This window comes from Cebus imitator, unplaced genomic scaffold (genome assembly GCF_001604975.1).
Source record: "Cebus imitator isolate Cc_AM_T3 unplaced genomic scaffold, Cebus_imitator-1.0 Scaffold197, whole genome shotgun sequence".
Classification (NCBI taxonomy): domain Eukaryota; kingdom Metazoa; phylum Chordata; class Mammalia; order Primates; family Cebidae; genus Cebus; species Cebus imitator.
Genome location: NW_016107512.1, coordinates 2,713,599 through 2,732,197, shown reverse-complemented (window position 1 = coordinate 2,732,197; position 18,599 = coordinate 2,713,599). Strand labels below are relative to the sequence as shown.

The following is an 18,599-nucleotide window of genomic DNA, read 5'->3' as shown; positions in this document are numbered from 1 at the left end:
ACTGTCATCTCTTCTGATAACGATGCCTTCTTCTGGAATACTTCTGAAGGACCTGCCTGAAGCTGTATTACACTTAATTTTGTTTTTTCAGTAAGTAGGAAGAATACTCTAATGATTAAAAGTATAGTATAGTAAATACATAAATCAGTATCATAGTCATTTATGAACATTATCAAGTATGTACTGTACATAATTTTATGTGTATACTTGCATGTAACTGGCAGCACAGGTTTGTTTATGCCAGCATCACCACAAAGACATAAATAACGTGTTGCACTATGACATATGACGGCTGCAACGTCACTGAGCAATGGGAACTTTCAGCTCCATTATAATTTGATGAGATTGCTGTTAAATATGTGGTATGTTATTGACTGTAATGTTGTTTTGTGGTGCATGACTGCATACATTTCTTATCATAAATAAAAATGTTACAAGGGCTAAAAGAAAATAGGCAGCCTAGAATTTAATGCCCAGAAAAAGTATTCAAGAAGGAAAGGGAAAGAAATATATATTTAGACAAATAAAACTGACAATTACCAGCAGATCTGCATTAGGCATTAATAGGACATTTTTTTAGACAGAAGAAAATAATCCTAAATGGAAGAACAGAGATGGAAGAAAGAATAAAGAGCAATGAAAATGGTATACATGTGGATAAATAGCAAATATATGCCATATAATAATAATTAATAATAATAACATTTGGGAAGAGTTAAGGTTTTACGTTTCTTGCATTTATTTTGAGGACAGTAAAAGAATCGATTGACATTACAATTTCTTAAAAAGGCATGCTGTAATCTTTGGGTGGCTATTAAAAATTATAAAAGAGTAAATAACTTCTACATTTTAAAAGGGGGATAATTAAATAAAATAATTCCAATGTAAGGCAAAGAAAGGAGAGAAAAAGGAGCATAGGTTTAAGTCCAAATAAACAGTAATTTCATTATATGTAAAATGACTATTTTTTTCCCCATTAAAGGGCAAAGATTTTCAGACTTACTTTGGATAAGAACCCAAATCCAGCCAGGCACAGTGGCTCATGCCTATAATCTCAGCACTTTGGGAGGCCAAGGTGAAAGGGTCACTTGAGCCCAGGAGCTAGAGACCAGCCTAGGCAACACAAAGAAACCCCATCTCTACCAAAAATACAAAACTTAACTGGGCATGGTGACGCAGGCCTGTTGTGAGCAGTGAGCATGTAGTGAGCTGTGATCACACCACCGCATTTCAGCCTGGGCAACAGAGTGAGACCCTGTCTTACTGAAGAAAGAAAAAAAGAGGGAGAGAGAAGAATCCAAATCCAGCTATACCCTGTACATAGATGCACTTGAAATATAGAGATAAAGAAAGATAAAAGGTAAAGATAAAACATGCAACACTAACAAAAACAAAAAGCTAGTGAAGCGATGTTAAAATCAGACTAAATAGATTTTAAAGCAAAAAGCATTACTAAGTGTACAGACATTTCACAATGATATAAAGTTCAATTCATTATGAAGATGTAATGATTCTACATTTGCATGCACCTGAAAACTTGGCCTCAAAATACAGCTGGCCCCCTATATCTGTGGGTTTTATATCTGTAGATTCAACCAACTGCAAATCAAAAATATTTGAGGAAAAAACAATAAAAAATGGAAAATAAAAATAATACAAATAAAAATACAGTATAATAGCTATTTATATGGCATTTACATTGTATTAGCTTTTACAAGTAATCTAGAGATGATTTAAAGTATACAGGAAGATATGCATGGGTTATATGCAAATACTACATTATTATATATAAGAAACTTTAGCATTCTGGGATTTTGGTGTCTGCAGGGGTCCTGGAACCAACTCCAATACTCAATTTGATACGCAAAGTCCTCTATGATCTAGCCTCAGGTCGCCTTTCTTTCATCCTCTGTCTTCCACTGCTCTCCTTTCCAAAGCATGTGATCATTTCTCAGCCATCTTCACTCCCAGGCTCCAGTACTTTCCCCACTATTGCCCATTGTGTCTGTTGTATCCTCTCCCATTTTGGGGAGCCACCAGGTCCACAAGTCTTCCTTCAAAGCTTAGCTCAAGTGACACCTCTACGAAGTCTTCCCAATGACTCACATTAGTCTCCATCTCTCCCATCATGCCCCAAACTTGATGACTGCTAGTGGATTTTGAGACTAGGTGCCATCGAAATCACCAAGAAACAGAACTCTTGGGTCCCCATTATTAGAATACCTATAAAACAAATTTGCCGGGTAACCTTGGGACAGCCCTTTATCCTCCCTGGCTCTTAGTTTCTACAACTGTGCAAGAAATATTTTAGGCTAGAATTGGTGTTTCTCAAAGGAGAATAGGGGTACAATTCTTCACTGTGCAAAATGCCTTGTCCATTGTGGGATTTAGCATGCCTGGCCTGGGGCACCCAATGCCAGAACATCTCTAATCACTATTATAATGAAAAAGACTCCAAAACATTTTCAAACACTCTAGGGACCATCTCCACTAGACTGGCTGATTCCTTAGGATCTTCCAGGTGAGTCACTCTTGGAATCCTCTGGTTGGTGTATAGGGACCACTGGCGGCCCAGAAACATGCAGAGGCCTGGACAGTGGGCCAATGGTGGGAACCAAGCTGGAACCAAGCTGGAGATGATGCTCAGGCCATATCCTGGCTCCTGAGGGTAGAACTAGTGTTCAGATTCCCAGCCTTCAAAGAGGCATGAACTCCTAAACAACTCAGGCCTTTTTTTTTTTTTTTTTTTGAAATGGAGTCTCACTCTTGTCGCCCAGGCTGGAGTGCAGTGGTATGATCTTGGCTCACTTCAACCCTCCTGGGTTCAAGCAATTCTCCTACCTCAGCCACCTGAGTAGCTGGGACTACAGACACCCGCCACTATGCCTGGTTAATTTTTCTATTTTTTAGTAGAGATGGGGTTTTGCCATGTTGGCCAGGCTGGTCTTGAACTTCTGACCTCAGGTGATCCAACCTACCTCGGCCTCCCAAAGTTCTGGGATTACAGGAGTGAACCACTGTACCCAGCCTATCAGGCCTTCCTGTCAGCCTTCTTGGGGAGCTCCAGTCTGTCCTGAAGAACAGAATCCAGAGAGTAGGTGATCCCCCTCATGAGGAATGGCTCACCCATAGCAGGACTCTATAGGTGGGGCTGGCTGGGGTTAGGCAGGGGTCATGGGCTATTAGTGGAGCTGGAACAGCAAGCAAGAAGAGTCAGTGTTCCTACGCAGGCCATCATAGGAAGTTGGGTGGGGTGGGTAGGGGGACAATTGTGACTTGGGCAGATGGAGAGGGCTCGAGACTGACCACCAGGCATGACATCAGTGGTTATAGAGAGCAGAACAGTTGTGTTGCCCTCCTGCTGGGGAGACTGCAAACACACCTGATTGTCCAGACTGGGTGGTGGAGAAGTAGAGGCAGAGAAAGTTCTCGTGTAAATGAGCGTGATGGAAGGCAGCAAACAGGGATGAGGCAACTACAGAGCCGCCTCTCCTCAGAGGTGGTTTGTGGCGGGGCTCTGGGGGAAACCAGAGTGTTGCCCAATGTTAAGAGCTCAGGGTGAATTTTTAGGAGGTTCTGGGAATCGTTACAGTTTTTGATTCGCTGAGTCATCTATTCAACAAGGATCTCTGGGGTTGAAATGAGAACACCCCAATCTTGTACATTTTTGGGACCATAATTCATCTGGTACGAGATGTCAGAGATTTGATGACTAGGAAAAGAGGAACTTGGAAGAAGAATTTGTCAGTGTTTATCTAACTGGGCTCAGGGAGGCAGCTCTGAATCGAGACAACTGGCCTCAAGCAGATGATGGGGTCGTGATAGAGAAAGAGGGGATTATTTCAGGTACTGCCCCACCTGATCTAATCCCTGCAACCACTCAGTAAGCCAGAGGCTATGATTTTCCCTGTTTTGCAGATTAACAAACAGAGGTCCAGTTCTTGAGTTCAGAAGGGTACCTTTTCAGGCTCACCCAGCTTGAGTAGCCCTGAGACCCTCCAACTGCCTTTGCTTTGATGTCTGCAATCTGTGGGTCTCAGATGGTGACTGCCAAAGTGGAAGGCAGTTTCTGTGCCTACTGTGGATCCTTTTGACAGCAACACGTCTCTCCACAGTAGCACCACCTCAGTTTTCCAGAAGTCTGTTTATATGGCTGGTCTCCCAAAATCTGCTCACCCATGGGCAAACACATAAAACTGAATTTTTAAACTTTCCACACCAGGGACCAAGTCTTGGTGATTACACCAAGCACCCAAGAATGTCAGCTAATATGTTTTGAGTGTGCACTATGTGCTTGGCAATGTTTTTAGCAGTTTAGATATATGACCTCATTCATTCCTCACATCAACCTGTCAGGGACATGCCACTGTTAGTTTCATTTCACAGGTGGAGAGACAGAAGGCTGGAGATGCTGAGTAACTTGCCTACAGTCTCACAGCTGACAAATGGCCAAGAAGGATTCAAACACATGTGTGCTGGCTGCAGTGGCTCCAGAAGTCTGATGAGGGTTTTCCTGAAGCACATTTCCCCCTGGAGTTAAGGATAGCTGGATCTGGGCTCCCAAAGCCCGCAGTCCATTTCTGGCTGCACCACCAAATAGCTGTGTGACCTGAAGCACATATCTTACTCCCTCTCTGAATTCCCATTTTCTCCCTGGTTGAATGAAAGAGTTGAACTGGATGATCCTTAGCACGGTTGGTTACAGCTCTGACATTTCAAGAGGCTTCATCAGACTAAAATAAGCACAAGAGCCATGCTGTGGTTGGGAAAGGGCAGCCTGGGACGTGCGTGCATGGAAGCTGGGAGGCTCTCCGTGGTGAGGAGGTGTAGAGGGCTAATTGCGAGTGCATGAGCTCAGCTGGAGGCCACTTTCTCCACTCTGTGCCCACAGACAGCTGTGAGTCACTGACAGGTCACCAGCCACAGTGGGGCTGCTGGAGACAGGGCAGACCCTGAACATGGACAGAAGACAAGTCTGACCCGGTGCCGGGCTCAGGGGGCCCAGGGGACTTGCATGCTCTTCCTAGTCCCTGTCTAGTGCTACTGCACCCTACTAGGAAGGCATTCCATCTCCATCTCCCTGAGCACAACATCCCTTTTTATGGCAGCTCTGCCAGCCCTGGCACTCTGCCACTCACCTCACATACATGGAGTACCCATGCTATGCCAGAAGTGAGAGACCAAGACAGGTAAGACACGATCTCTGCTCTCAGAAAGCTTGCAGGTGAGGGGTCAGGGCCTGGCCATATGTCTCAGGCTTCCGAACCTGCCAGTGGGGGCTTGGAACCAGGGCACCTGCACACATCCCAGAGCTGGGGCTGTTGAGGCACCTACCCCAGGCTTCTGCAGGATGGCCAGGTGCCAACCCCACCCCTAATCCTGAGGAGGAGGCTGCCAGACTGGCAACTACCTCAGGACAGACAAATGCCCAAGGGTCACCCCTGAGAAAGTGGCCCAAAAGGGATTCTAGAAAGTGACCTCCTTGGGAAAGCTGGGAAGGTATGGGGAGGGAAATCAGGACTCAGCTTCTTTCAAGACATCTCGCCTTGCCCCACTATGAATGTTTCCAGCATGACGGGTCTGGGGTTGCTGGAGATACTCAAAGGGTGCTTTCCTGCCTATGTGCGTGCGCTGCGTGCGTCTCTCACTGAGCTCTTTGAGGACAGGGCCCGTGGCTCATTGCCTACCTGGGGTCTGGCCTAGTGCCAGTCTCACAGACTCTCTTCTGAGACAAACGTCAGAGGTCTCCAGTCTTCTGTCCAGCATGTGAAATCCTTTGTAGTAGTCACTAGTCAATTTGCATTAATTCATTCATTCACTCTTCATTCATTGGTTTCTTCATTGAAGCAATAGCACCTCTGCAAAGCGCTACTTTGGCTTCTGATTAAACTCATTTCTGGGAAGCTCATAGTCTTCTGGAGCCATCTAATCGACATTGTGACCATCTGACTTTTAAGACTTCTTACTGTTGATGATTTCAAAACTGACTCCCTAAGTTCACCTTCTGCTGGCATTTCTTCTGCCCCTGGAGAATCAGTTTAACCCTCCTTTACATGACAGCCTTCAGAGCATTCAAGGCATGCTCAACTCTCTTCCTTCCTCCCTGCCTTCCCTCTCCCCAACTTCATTCCTTCCCTCCTCCCCTCCCTCCTTCCTTCCTTCCCTCCCTTCTTCCCTCCTTCCTTCTTTTTTTCTTCCTTCCCTCCTTTCTTCTTCTTTCCATCTGTAGACAATTATTGAGCTTCCAGTATGTGTCAGGCACCAGGAAAACAATGGTAAAAAAGCATGTACAGTCCCGACCCCATGAAGTTTACAGCCTAGTTAGGGAGGTACTACAGACCAACCAAACAGGTAACTGCAAAATTGTCTTTGGCAAGGGCAACCCCAAGACCAAGGCAAGGCATCAGGTAGAGCATGTAAAAGTGGGGTACCATCCACAGAAAGGGCTTTCTTTTGGGTGAAACACCCCTGTGGCACTTCCTCATATAATGGGGTTTCTGGACTCCTCCCCACCTGGTCACCTTTTTGTCACTGTCCCCTTGAGGAGGTCCTCAGGTCTGGACCCACTGCTCCAGGAGGGACTGGCCAGCTTGGTGCCCAGGGGGCACACCTCTCAGGGGGCCCTGTGAATGCTCATCTTTCTGGTATGGACTGTTCCCTCCACCCAGCAGGGTCTGTTCCAAGTCTGGATTCTAATGCTGGCTGTGAAGCTCAGGGATGCATTCCCTGTTAATTCTCTACCTGATGCCTTGCCTTGGTCTTGGGGTTGCACTTACCAGTCTGCTTATCCTGGATTAGGTACCTACAGGCAGGTTCTCAGGGCATATGAGGAGTTGGGGGACTAAGGGACCTAAGCCCCTGAAAGGGGGCTATGGAGTGGCATCTACCCCAGGGCTCCAGAAAGAGGTACACAGAGTGTGGGCCTGAGCTAAGTGAGATTCTGTTGCTCTGTGATCTCTGCCCTGGCTCCCATGCCCCTTCTCAGCCGACTATCAATACAGATGGGGAAGTGGGGCCAGATGCATGTGTGTTTGTGTGTCTGTGTGGTGTGCACATGCCTGTGTGTAATGGTACAGTGTGTGAGCCTGTAGGAATTGTCTGATAGGCCTTGCTGTTGGCTGGCAGCCACCTTTTTGCCATTGGTAACCCTGTCACTTGGAAATACCCAGGTCATCAGAGTTCTGCCTAGGGCCCCACTCGCCTGCCTTGCCTAACAACCACACCAGGTGGCCCCATCTGTTCTGCCTATGGAGTCCTACTCACCACCCCAGCCTCCTCAGGCACCTGGCCAGGACCCCCTCCTCAGTCCTGTACTTCTGCCCACCAGTCACACCCCCTCCCCCAGCTCCCAGCCCACTCCTCACCTCAGCCCCCACAGGAAGCCTTTTAAAGAGACACCGGATCCTGCTATTTCTCTGGTTATAACCCTTTCATAGCATGGTCTCCCATAAAGGAAGTCCAGATCTACCCCGCCCCTCATGCCCAGCCCCAGCCAGCCCCCCAGCCCCAGTTTGCCCCACTCCCCCTCCAGGCTGGGCTATCCTGCACAACTCGAAGTTCCGGGCACACCGTGCTCTGGGCTCCAGGCCTTTGCACAGGCTGCTCCTTCTACCTCAAATTCTGGCGCCTCCAACTCACTCCACCTGTCACCCCCTCCTCATCCTTTCAGGCCCAGACAATGACCCCTCCAGGAAAACCTCCCTGACCCTTCTCAGTCTCACAGGCTATAGGCCCTAGAAGGGCAGGGTCCCTATGGGATTTATTATAGCATTTTCAGAGGCGAATACTCAATAAATCTTTTTAAATGAAGGAAATAATAATCTCTATGGATTTCTCATTTCATATCCGTAAAATGAAAATAATACTATTTGACACACAGGGCTCTGAAGAGGGTGATGGGAAATGATGTCTGTGAATTTTCCATCATAGTGCTAGACATATAATAGGTGCTCCAGAAACACAGTTTTCATTTTCCTTCCCTTTAATATTTATGGGTAAATATATCTTTTCCATTTAAAAAACTAAATTTTTGGAGTCCTTTTGACCCCAAAGCAGGACTGGCTTCTTATTCTCCTTTTGTCCCCAAAGTACGACTGGCTTCTTGTTTTCCAGGTTCCCACTCAAATGTTACCACCTCACAGAGATATTTTTGGACCACCCTAGGTATAACAGTGCCCGCCCCCCATCCCCGGTGCAAAATCACTCTTCAAATACTTGCTGCATTGTGACCTGAGATTTATTATTTTTTTCACTCGTTGATCATCTGTCTTTCCCTGCCTAGAATGTGAGCACCATGAAGGCAGAGAACTTGGCTGACATTTTCATTGCAGCAGCCTCAGTTCCCAGAGCTGTGCCTGGCAACATGGCAGCCGTCTAGAGGTTTCCAGAGCCAAGACAGTGAAGTGTCTAGGCATTCCCTGGGGACAAATACCTCTCTCTCTCTGTCTCTCTCTCTCTCTCTCTCTCTGTTTGTGTGTGTGTGTGTGTGTGTGTTTGGATGTAGGGATAGAAGCTGGTGAGTATCTCTTCCCTTACCTCATTGTACATCTCAGTGAGGTAGGGACTCAGGGAAGACTCTCACAGCAGCTCTCTGGCCATATTCCCTGAGGGAAACCAGGAGCAATGGCCTCTCCAGGGCCATGCAGATGCAGGGGAGGGGGGAGCACCTCCTTTGTGATGACCCTGGGCATTTGGAACTGTACCTCTGACTCACAACATCAAGGAGGGGCTGGGATGTATCTGTGGTTTCTCCCTTGAAGAGCTCTGCCCTGCTGCCCTAACCTGGGAGCCCAGGACCAGGCCTGCCTCTTATTGGTGCCTTTTTTATTCCTTGGGCTGTACCTGCTCCTATCTTCACTGTTGCCTTCCCATCACCAGTGTCTAGTGGGCCCTGTCCTACCTGCATTCCCTGTTGGTATCAAAGTCTCATACTTGTGGATGGAGTGGTGTAGCTCCCTGAGTCTCCCCTCCCTATGCTTCCCCCCTTGGGCTTCCTGGGATCAGCCCCCAGCCCTCAGCCACTGCAGGGCCCTGCTGGCCCTCCCACCCTACCGGTCTGACCCTCCTCCGATGCATGTGAGAGGGATTCCAGAGAAAAGCTCCCAGAGCCTCCCACCCAGCCTGCTGCTTCCTTTCCCACTGAGGAAGGACACTCTTGTCTCTACGTGGCCCCTGCCACCCCCCTAAGAGGACTCAGCCTATCAGACAAGCCCATCTGACCTCAGGCTTGGATGGGTGGGGAGGGCAGAAGGCAGTGAGGGTTTGCCCAGGCTGTGACTTTGGACCCAGTGTGGAAAGGACCCCTGCTGGCTCAAGCCCCAGCCCTAGGCACCAGGGTCCAAAGTCATGGCCTCATCCTCAGAGCTAACAGTACTCCTGGTTCTAGAGCTTCCAGTCCTGTCAGGGTCCCAGAATGTTTGAGTGGGAAAGGATTTCAGAGTTCAGACATTTGTCAAGTGGGCTCCACAGTGCCTGGGAACTGATCTGTATGCACATGTATGTGTGCATTTGTGTGTCATGGACTAACCGCTGGGGCATGAAGCCCACCTCTATTTTGACCATGGAACCCCCAACTTCTTCCTATGCTACCACAGAGAACAGAGGTGCCACGTGAGTTACAATTCAAACAAGAGGATTCATTCATTGTTTTTAAAAAAAGATTTGAAAATCAGGAAACCTAAACAAAAGTCATTTTACTTATGGAGAAACTGAGGCCCATAGGTTGTAAATGGTTTCTCAAGGTCACAGTGGTGTCAGTAGCAGAGCTGGTATTGTACCAGGCTGCCTGGATCATAGACTGATGTTTTTGCCAAGACAGGCCGAAATGTTCCTCTCAGGAGGTGGCAGGTGGGGGTGGAGTGCCAGGAAGGCACCATCCAAAGAAGTGGGTTAAGGTCACAGCCTCACAGTTCCCAAGGGGCCCCCTGAGAACAGTTGCATTGGAAAGGTCACTTGAATATGAACTAGAGGCTTGAGGTTTTGGAGTGGAAAGGGGCAGGGTAAGGAAGAAGAAAGTAGGTGGTGGGGGGACAGGGATTCATCCTCTGGGTTCCTCACACCCCCACTGGGAGCAGCTTCCCCACCCCAAGCACCTGATTTCAAAGTCTCCCTTCCACTGATGGGAGGAGCAGAGAGAGCTCATGATCGGCATGGAGGGGGCTGGCTGGCCCTGAGGTAATCATTGCTGGGGTGGGAAGGCTGTGAAGCAGGGGCCTGAACTTTCTGTCTCAGGGGACACCCCTGGCTGTCAGTGGCAGAAATGGCACAGTAGGGGGCTCCATGGCACTCACTGTGTCTCCCCCAGTACCCAGCTGGGCATCCAGGAAATGCTACTGAATAAATGGAGTGTGTTCCTCCTCCCCCAGCACCCCCACAATCACCAGCCTCCTCCCTCTCCCTCCCCCTGTCCTTTAGTGCCTACAAGGACTGAGTTATTCTTAGTAGGGTTCATTCATCAAAGCGTGACAAATGGTGTCCTGGGAGGAATGCCTGGGCGCCATGGGGAGCTGGGGGGTGGGGTGGGGTGCAAACGGCCCATTTGAGGGGAGAGGCCATTGCCTTCAGAGAGCTCCAGATTGAGGGGGAGACACAGCCCTGTCCTCATGAAGATCTCAGTCTGATCCAGAAGACACAAAGAGCCTATTCTCGGGGAGACACTGTCCCTGTCCTTTGGGGGAGGTCCCAGTCTGAAGGGGGGAGACAGCCTGTCCTCAGGGAGTCCCAGTCTGAGGGGAGAGGGAGCCCCAATCTGAGGGGAGACACTGTCCCGTCCTCAGGGAACCATCAGTCTGAATCAGAGACACAGCCCTGACCTCAGAACGCTCCCTGTGATGGAGAATAATCCTCCCATATTCCCCGCTTCCTCAGCCCTTAGTGAAATCCCAGTCTGCAGGGAGAGATCCAATTTCCTCTTCTCAAGCATGCTCTAGTCTCATGTCAGAAAAATAGCTACCATCTCTGCTGGAGAAAATACAGTCCACCCAGGTCGGACTGAAACTCAAAATGACCAAAGGTAGTGTGGAGGGGTAACCGAGAGCATGTGCAGCCACCATGGCTACTGCATGTGGGGAACCTGACGATGACAAAGAGTGGGCTCCCAGAGACACTTGACTGGGTATGCTTACCAAGAAATGTGCAGACCACAAAGGGGCAGCAATCATGGGGACTGAGGTCCTGGCCCTGAGGAAAAGGGTGAAGGCACGGGCCCAGTGGGCTGATCTAAATCAGAGGTCCAGCTTCACTGGGAGGGCAGTTGGAGAACTCACATTGTCTGCAGGCTCTCACATTCAGTCTAAAACCCAGGTACTCATTGCAAGCCAAACAAAACCTCACTGGAGATGAAACGTGGCCTAGGGCCATGAGTTTGCAACCTCCTGGACCCCAGGAAAGAATTCCTGATAGAGGAGAGCTCTGGGCCTGGTTTTGGTGAAGGAGCTGATGGCCACGCTGCCCCTTTAATTCTGGCCTACAGGCCTGGCTTCTATCTTCAGGGCCTCTCTCACCGTACCTGAGGCCAGAGCCACCCCACTCCTCACCAGCTCCCCTATGACCAGCAAGCCACAGTTAGCCAGTGGGCCGGGGTTCCCTGTCTGTGGTGGGGATGTCACCTTTCTTGGCAGGAAGGTAATTTCCCTGTCAGGGGAGGGAGCCCATTGTGCTGCTCATAAGGCTACTGTTAAACAAGTGTTAAACCCACTTGTTTAAGTTGGTTGTTTAAGTTCAAGTTGGTTGAACTTGTTGTCCAACCAACAAGTTCTGGTTGGACGGACTTCCCTTCCATTCTCCGTGCCTTAAGTGCCAAGTGGGGGTACTGATGCCCAGCGTGCCTTTGTCACTTCTCCCACTGAAGGCTAATTTTCCAATAGAAGTCAATGTTTCTGTCAACGAAATAGGTCTCTGGCCCCTCCCCACTCTCCCAGTCTCTTCCAGCGGAGACCATAGTGGGCTGCAAGTTTAGGGGAGTGGAGGAGCCGGCTTCGGTCTCCCCAAGTTCAGTCCCCCAGTAAGGCCTCGTAGCTCTCCCGGGACTGACGGGCAGTCCCGGAGGGCTGCAGCCAGTGGTCCTGGGGGCCGCGGGGTGGGTGGGGGGGGGTGGCGAAGGGCGGGTTCCAGGACCAGGGAGGGGCGGCCTAATTACGGCGCGTTGGCCCAGCGCCGCGGAGCGCCGCGGATGACAGCGGCGGTGGGTAATTAGAGCGCATTAGCCGTGCCCCTGCCATCCTGTCATTTCTCCTCGCGCTCGGGGTGTGTGGTAGGAGGCGAAGCGATGCCGGCTCGGCTGAGTCAGACTCTCGGAAGCCCAGGAGGGGACGCAGGGGGCGGCAGAGGCCGCGAAGAAGGGACTCCCGCCGGGGAAGGCGCAGACGCCGTCCCCTAGGAGTCACCTGTCCCGGGCTCCTCGGCGCGCGCGCCCTGTCGGCGGCGGGAAGGGGGCGGGAAGGGGGCGTGACCGGCGTCTCCTCCCGCCGCCGCCGCGCGCTCAGTGGTTCCGCGCGGCCTCCGCGACTCCAGTCCGGCGTCTGCACCCAGCCACGTGTCGTGCCCCTGGTGCGCAGGTGGACTGGAAAAGAGGGAGGCAAACGCAGTGGACAGGCAGAGACCTCCCAGATCCCACGTGCCACGAAGAATCAGAGACGGCTGCAGACCTAGGGCAGCCGTAGGACAAAACGTCAGCCACATCTCGAGGGAGTGGGGTGGAGTGGGGCCGCTTGCTCTAGCCGAGCCCTGACATCGATTCTGCGGGGGGCGGGGAGCGGAGTTTATTTATTAGCCAGATTAGCCAGCATTAATGGGGGAGCGGCGGCGGCGGGGACATAGTTGGCATAGCTGGCATAGCGGCGGGGCCTCCCGCGGCGCGGGGCTCCGCGGCTTCAAAGGGGCTTAAAGAGGCCCTTGGTGGCACTGCCACGGCCCCGCGGGGGAGGGCGTGGGCGCGGTCGGCGGGGGAGAAGGCGGCCATTGTGCACCGAGGGATTAGGGCTCTGGCTTGGAAGGAATTTTAAACTGCCGCGAGCCGGAGCCCCAGGACTCTACTCCTGCCCCACCCCTGCCCTCCCGAGCACGCGGAAGTGTTACCTGCTTTCCCATGTCTGGGATGGACGGGGTATCGTCTCTCCTCCCTCAAACTGGAGGCACCTAGGGTTACCAGATTTGGCAAATAGTATAAGTCTGTCCTAAATATTGCATGAGACAGACTTATGCTAAAATATTATTTGTTGTTTATGTAATATTCAATTTAATTGGATATCCTGTATTTTTTTCCTGGCAGCCCTAGAGGCACTGACTTGTCTAATCCATGTCTGGAAACAGATTGGTGGTTCCCGAAAACCCAGTGGGTCTCCCCCTAGAGATCCCTAGGGGCAGATGTCGTGTCTCACACTGGGAGTTTCCTGAAGCCAGATGCTGAGTTTCACCCTAAAGAAGGGAGCTCTGAGAGCACTGTATGTGTCCCCCATCAGACTGGGAGCTTCCTGAGGACAGGGGCTAAATTTCACCAAGGAGAGTAACACTTCAAGGTCAGTGTCTGTGACCTGTGACATTGGGGTTTCCTGAGACTTGGCCTGTCTGCTTCCTAGAAGGCAAGCCTGTGTCTCCTCCCTCACCCCACACTCCCACACCCCCAACCACCGCAGGCTGCTGGAGGCTCCTCCTCCATTAGTGTTGCTTCCTGCCCATAGGGGGTGCTAGGGGCCCAGCGGACTGACCTGCAGGTGGATGGGACTTGTTTCTTGAGACTCAGAGCTTCAGTCCTCTGGGGTTGATGCACTTGGGAATATTGGAGGTGGGGTCCCCATCCTGTGAGGCTCCTGACCTGGTCATGGCCCTTGCTCAGGCAGTTGAGGGCCAGGTCTGCCCCGGCCGGAGGCAGTGGCCAGCATGTAAGAGAAGCTCTGAGTGCTGGTACCCACTGTTTCTTCCAGGAAAGGACAGTGTGACCCTTGGTGCAGAACATCCTGCCCACCTCCTAAGTGTTGAAGCTAAGCCCCAGATCTCCATCAGCCTCACCAGACCCCACTGTCTAGCCTTTGCTTGAGGTGTTCTTTCTGCCAGAAACACTCTCTTCCTGCTTTTGAGGACAGCTGAAGTCTCACCACTTCTTCTGGATGCTCTGACCATCAGCAAGGTGGGCTGCTTGTGCCTGCGGGTCTTCTGGTGAAAAGAATCCTCCATCTGCTCCCTCCTTCCTCAACAACTTTGGCCACAGTGGCCAAAGAGGGGGCTAAGGTGGGGGAGGGGAGAGTCAGGAAGGTGGGGGGAGCATATGCAGAAGGGGAGCAACAATAGGAACCTCTTTCCCCCCACCCCATCCCCCTGAAGCACCTTCCCAAATCCCTTCATCCCCTCAAGGCCTCTGAACTCTTTCCCCTTGAAGCTGAGCGAAGCTCTGGAGAAGTTTTTTCCCACAGTCATAGCCTCAACAAACCCCTGCCCCCTTCTTTGCAGCCACCTCAGTCTCACCCTCAGCAGAATGCAGGCCCACTCCGTTGCTGAAGGGCCTCCTCCTTGGGCCAGGGCGCCTGCTTCTGCCAGTGGCATCATCACCCCACTCCTCAGCCGCCAGTCATCAGGTTGGCAATTAGCTACTTCCTCTCAGCTGCATGAGGCCACTGAACGTCATGGTCCCTCCCCTGGCCTGGCACGGCGGGAGTGCTAGGGGGTGCCCCTTACCCTTTGTAGTCAGTGCCAAGTCCTGGCTCCTTCCCTACAACCTACTGAGTGCTAGGGTAATGAGCCTCCCATCTAGGGAGCAGAAAGCCGTGCTGCCTTCTCCCCCCTTCAGACCTCCTCCACCATGTCACCCTATCCCATTGAATGAGGACACTCCCACTGCCTGGGTGGGGTGATGCCTGCTCAAGGGCACTAGCAGCCTGGGCAGGGCTTGAGACTCAGGTGTCTCTGTCCCCAGTCAGAGGCGGTTTGCACCAGGCCCTTACCTGGAGGCCAGGAGTCTGAACTGAAGACGCTGGCAGTTATTTGGGAAGGGGAGAGAAATGGGGAGTCATTCTACAGAACCCCAAACTTGCAGCAGGCAGGCCCTTCATTCGCCTGTGCCTAGGCACACACACAGATACAACCTGTGCAATGTATGTTCCCCTGCACTGTACCCACATGTGCCCCTGGTTGGCAAGTAAGCTCACTTGCCCAGACACCCCTCATGCCCAGACACCCCTCCTCCAGGTGTGTGCGTGCAAACCCACTGACATACAGTACTCAAAAAGGCAGTGAGCTTGCTGGCACACCAAAAACAAAACCAGGACCCCACAGAGGAATCCAGAAACATGGGAGGGAAGGAGAGACCACCCACAACACTCGCTACCCGCAGACCAGGGAATCTTCCTGGGGAAGGATGGGAGGAAGACTGCACTTAAGGGTGTGTCTGGGGTGCACAGGTGGGCCTCCGTGGGAGCAGCTGTGGTTTGAGTCTGGGGTGGGGGCGAAGGATATGGATTTCCAGAGAGAATTGAAGATTTTCAGCACATGTAAACAAAGGGGTGTAATCTTAGGTAGATCACTTAACTCCTTGAGGCCTCAGTGACTGCATCTGTAAAATGGGCAAATGAGAACACCATTTAAACTTGGTTGTGAAGTTTATTTTATTTTAATTAATTAATTTATTTCTGGAGACATGGTCTTACTTTGTCACCACAGCTGGAGTGCAGTGGTGCAATCATGGCTCACTGCAGCCTTGACCTCCTGGGCCCAAGTGATCCTCTTGCCTTAGCCTCCGAAGTAGCTAGGACTACAGATGCTACTACCTGGCTGGCACAATAGGTAACTGAATGCTGACTTTTATCCCTGGGAATGGAGGAGTCAGGCAGTGCCTCTCTGTCCAGGAAAATGGGATGCAAGGGTCAGGAGCTTGGGTGGAGGGGCTTCTAGGAATATTCCTGGGAACAGGCACTGCTGTCAGGGGCTACTGCCTGGGCCTGCCAGCCTGTACCCTAGCTCAAAAAACATATTTGTCCTTGTTTCTCAGAGTCTGTATCCACCAGCTACTCTTGCAGATTCATGAGGCAAGGCCTGCCTGCTCACCTGGCTGGCCCCAAGCACCTCTTCAACCCGCTGCCACCATCCTGCCTTGCCACCGTTCTCAGCTCTCAGCTCATCCAGCAGGGTCTCCAAGTCATAGAAATAGAAGCACGTACACACACATGTACTCATATACACATGTCTACAGTCACATAAGCACACCCAGAAGCACCATCACAGATATGTTCTCACAAGCACATGCACATAACACACTGGCCCTCACACTTATACACATGAATACACACACACTTATGCACTCCTAACCCCCAGTACCTGGGGTTATGACCTTAGATGGAAATAAGGTATTTGTAATGTAATCAAATTAAGATGAGATTGCACTGGATTAGACTGGGCCCTAAATCCAATGACTGGTGTCCTTATAAGGAGAAAAAGATTTGGAAACAGAGACATGGAGACACAGAGAAGGTCACGTGAGGATGGAGTCAGAGATTGGAGTGGTGCAGCTACAAGCCGAGTAATACCAAGGTGCTGGCAGCCACCAGAAACAAGGAGAGAGGCATGGAACAATCTCCATCAGAGCCTCCGGAAGAAAGACTCTGTCAACACCTTGAGTTCAGAGTTTTCGCATCCTTCACTGAGACAGAATTCATTTCCGTCGTTTTAAACCACTGAGTCACCAAGTCTGTGGTTATGTGTTGTGGCAGCCCCAGGCAACAAATCCAGTCACACACACACACACACGTGCGCACGCGCGCGCGCACACACACACACACACACACACACACACACACAGCTGGCTCCAGGCTCAGTGATACAGCGGAGTTCCCCTTGGGAGCTGCTCTTTCTGTCTTCCTTCCTTTGTGGTTGGTCCAGTGGATCCACAAAAGCCCGTGGCCCAGAGCAGGAGCTCAGTCATTTTTAATTCCTCTTTCCTGGAGTTATTAACCATGTGTTGCCCACAAAATTTGCTCTCAGGATTTGGGTTGCCATATTTAGGAGCACCAGAAAACATACAGGAATGCTGTGGCTGCTTTCATCATATTAATGAAAAACTGTAAACCACCTAAATGTCCCAGAGTAGGTAAACAAATTGAGGCATATCTACTTAATGGAATACTACTCAGCAGTACAAAAGGAAGACATAGTGTTACTTGAGCACCATGGATGAACCTCACAGATATAATGCGGCACAGCACAAAGCAGGCACAAAAGAGTACATACGCTATGATTCCATTTATATGACGTTCAAGAACAGGCAAAGCAGATCTATGGGGATAGAAGTCAGAATAGCAGGGGTTAGAGGGAGGCTCTCAGGGCACTGAAAATATTATGTGCTTGCACCTGGTGGTGGTTGTATGGGCATTACATAAAATTCACCAAGTTGCACCCTTATGATTTGTACAATTTGATGCACAAATCTGACATCTCAATAAAAAGCAAATTTTACAAAGTACCCAAGAAGTGAACAACCAGACTGTTTTCTGGGGACATTTATAGCTAGAGCCTGGACCCTCTAGGTCCATAGAAAGACTTGGCCCCTGCGACAGCCGTACGTGGTATCATGGTTCAGTGCGTGTGAGAGGGAATTCCATTCTTCAGTTGTGACTGGGCTGGAGACACATTCCCACACATACACCTCTTGGCAGCCTCCCATCCTCATTCACAGTTGCAGGTTTGAGTGGGTATGCCCCCAGGTCCCCTGAAGCCAGCCTCTGAAGCTGTCAAGGGTCCCCCAGGTAGACAGATAAGTGGCGGGGGCAGGTAGCCAGTGAGAGGGACCTTCCTCCCTCTGTCACCATAGCTCTGGAGTGAACTGGCCTAGGGTGGGTGACTGCAGGGCTTGCCTTGACCCCTGCTGCACTCATGTCCTCAGGCTTGGGGTCTCTTGTATGGCTGACTTTCCATGATATTTGTTGACTATAAACGTCCAGCCTGGGGCTGCCTGGGAAGCCCAGGGGTGTCAAGACAACCAGACCATCAAGACTTTAGTCTTTGCGATGGGAATGGGAGTTGCACAAGATCCCACTGCAAATGGCTTCTCCAAAGAGACTAAATGCGATGATTTCTTCCACAAGAAAACCCCAAATGAAAAAGAATAGCTACATTTTTCTTGGGTTTTGTAATCTGACTGGCACGCACAAACAACTTTGAGGTGTGTAGCAGTGCCGCCATTACACAGACAAGAAAACTGAGGCGCTGAGATATTGATAAAACCCCCAGGGCCACACAGGAAATTAAACAGAGGACAAGGGGCATGACAGTTCCTTCAGACTGGGGCTCCCTGTGAATGAGTTGAGTCTTCCCTAAGATGGCCTCCCTGAGGACGGGGCTGCGTCTCCGTCAGACTGGGGCATACCAGGACATACCGGGACAGGGCTGTGTCTCTCCTCAGACTGGGGCTCCTTGATGACGGGACTGTGTCTCCCTAAGACTGGGGCTCCCTGAGGATGGGGCTGCGTCTCCCTCAGACTGGGGCTCCCTGAGGACGGGGCTGCGTCTCTCTCAGACTGGGGCTCCCTGAGGACGGGGCTGCGTCTCTCTCAGACTGGGGCTCCCTGAGGACGGGGCTGCATCTCTCTCAGACTGGGGCTCCCTGAGGACGGGGCTGC

General features: G+C 50.9%; 1 protein-coding gene and 1 long non-coding RNA gene across 2 annotated transcripts; one reads left to right on the top strand and one right to left on the bottom strand.

Annotated features, from left to right (window-relative positions):
* Positions 1-11,885: 11,885 nt before the first annotated feature.
* On the bottom strand, positions 11,886-13,728 carry LOC108317143 (uncharacterized protein C6orf223; the record flags this gene model as incomplete). Its single annotated transcript, XM_037745261.1, has 3 exons — positions 11,886-12,559; positions 13,075-13,134; positions 13,704-13,728. Coding segments are annotated over 3 exons (516 nt in total), but the record flags the coding sequence as incomplete, so codon positions are not given.
* Positions 13,729-15,678: 1,950 nt separating this feature from the next.
* Positions 15,679-16,655, top strand: LOC108317144. The gene is made up of 2 exons (XR_001830612.2): positions 15,679-15,771; positions 16,414-16,655. It is a non-coding gene; the product is annotated as an uncharacterized LOC108317144 (long non-coding RNA).
* The last annotated feature ends 1,944 nt before the right edge of the window (positions 16,656-18,599 follow it).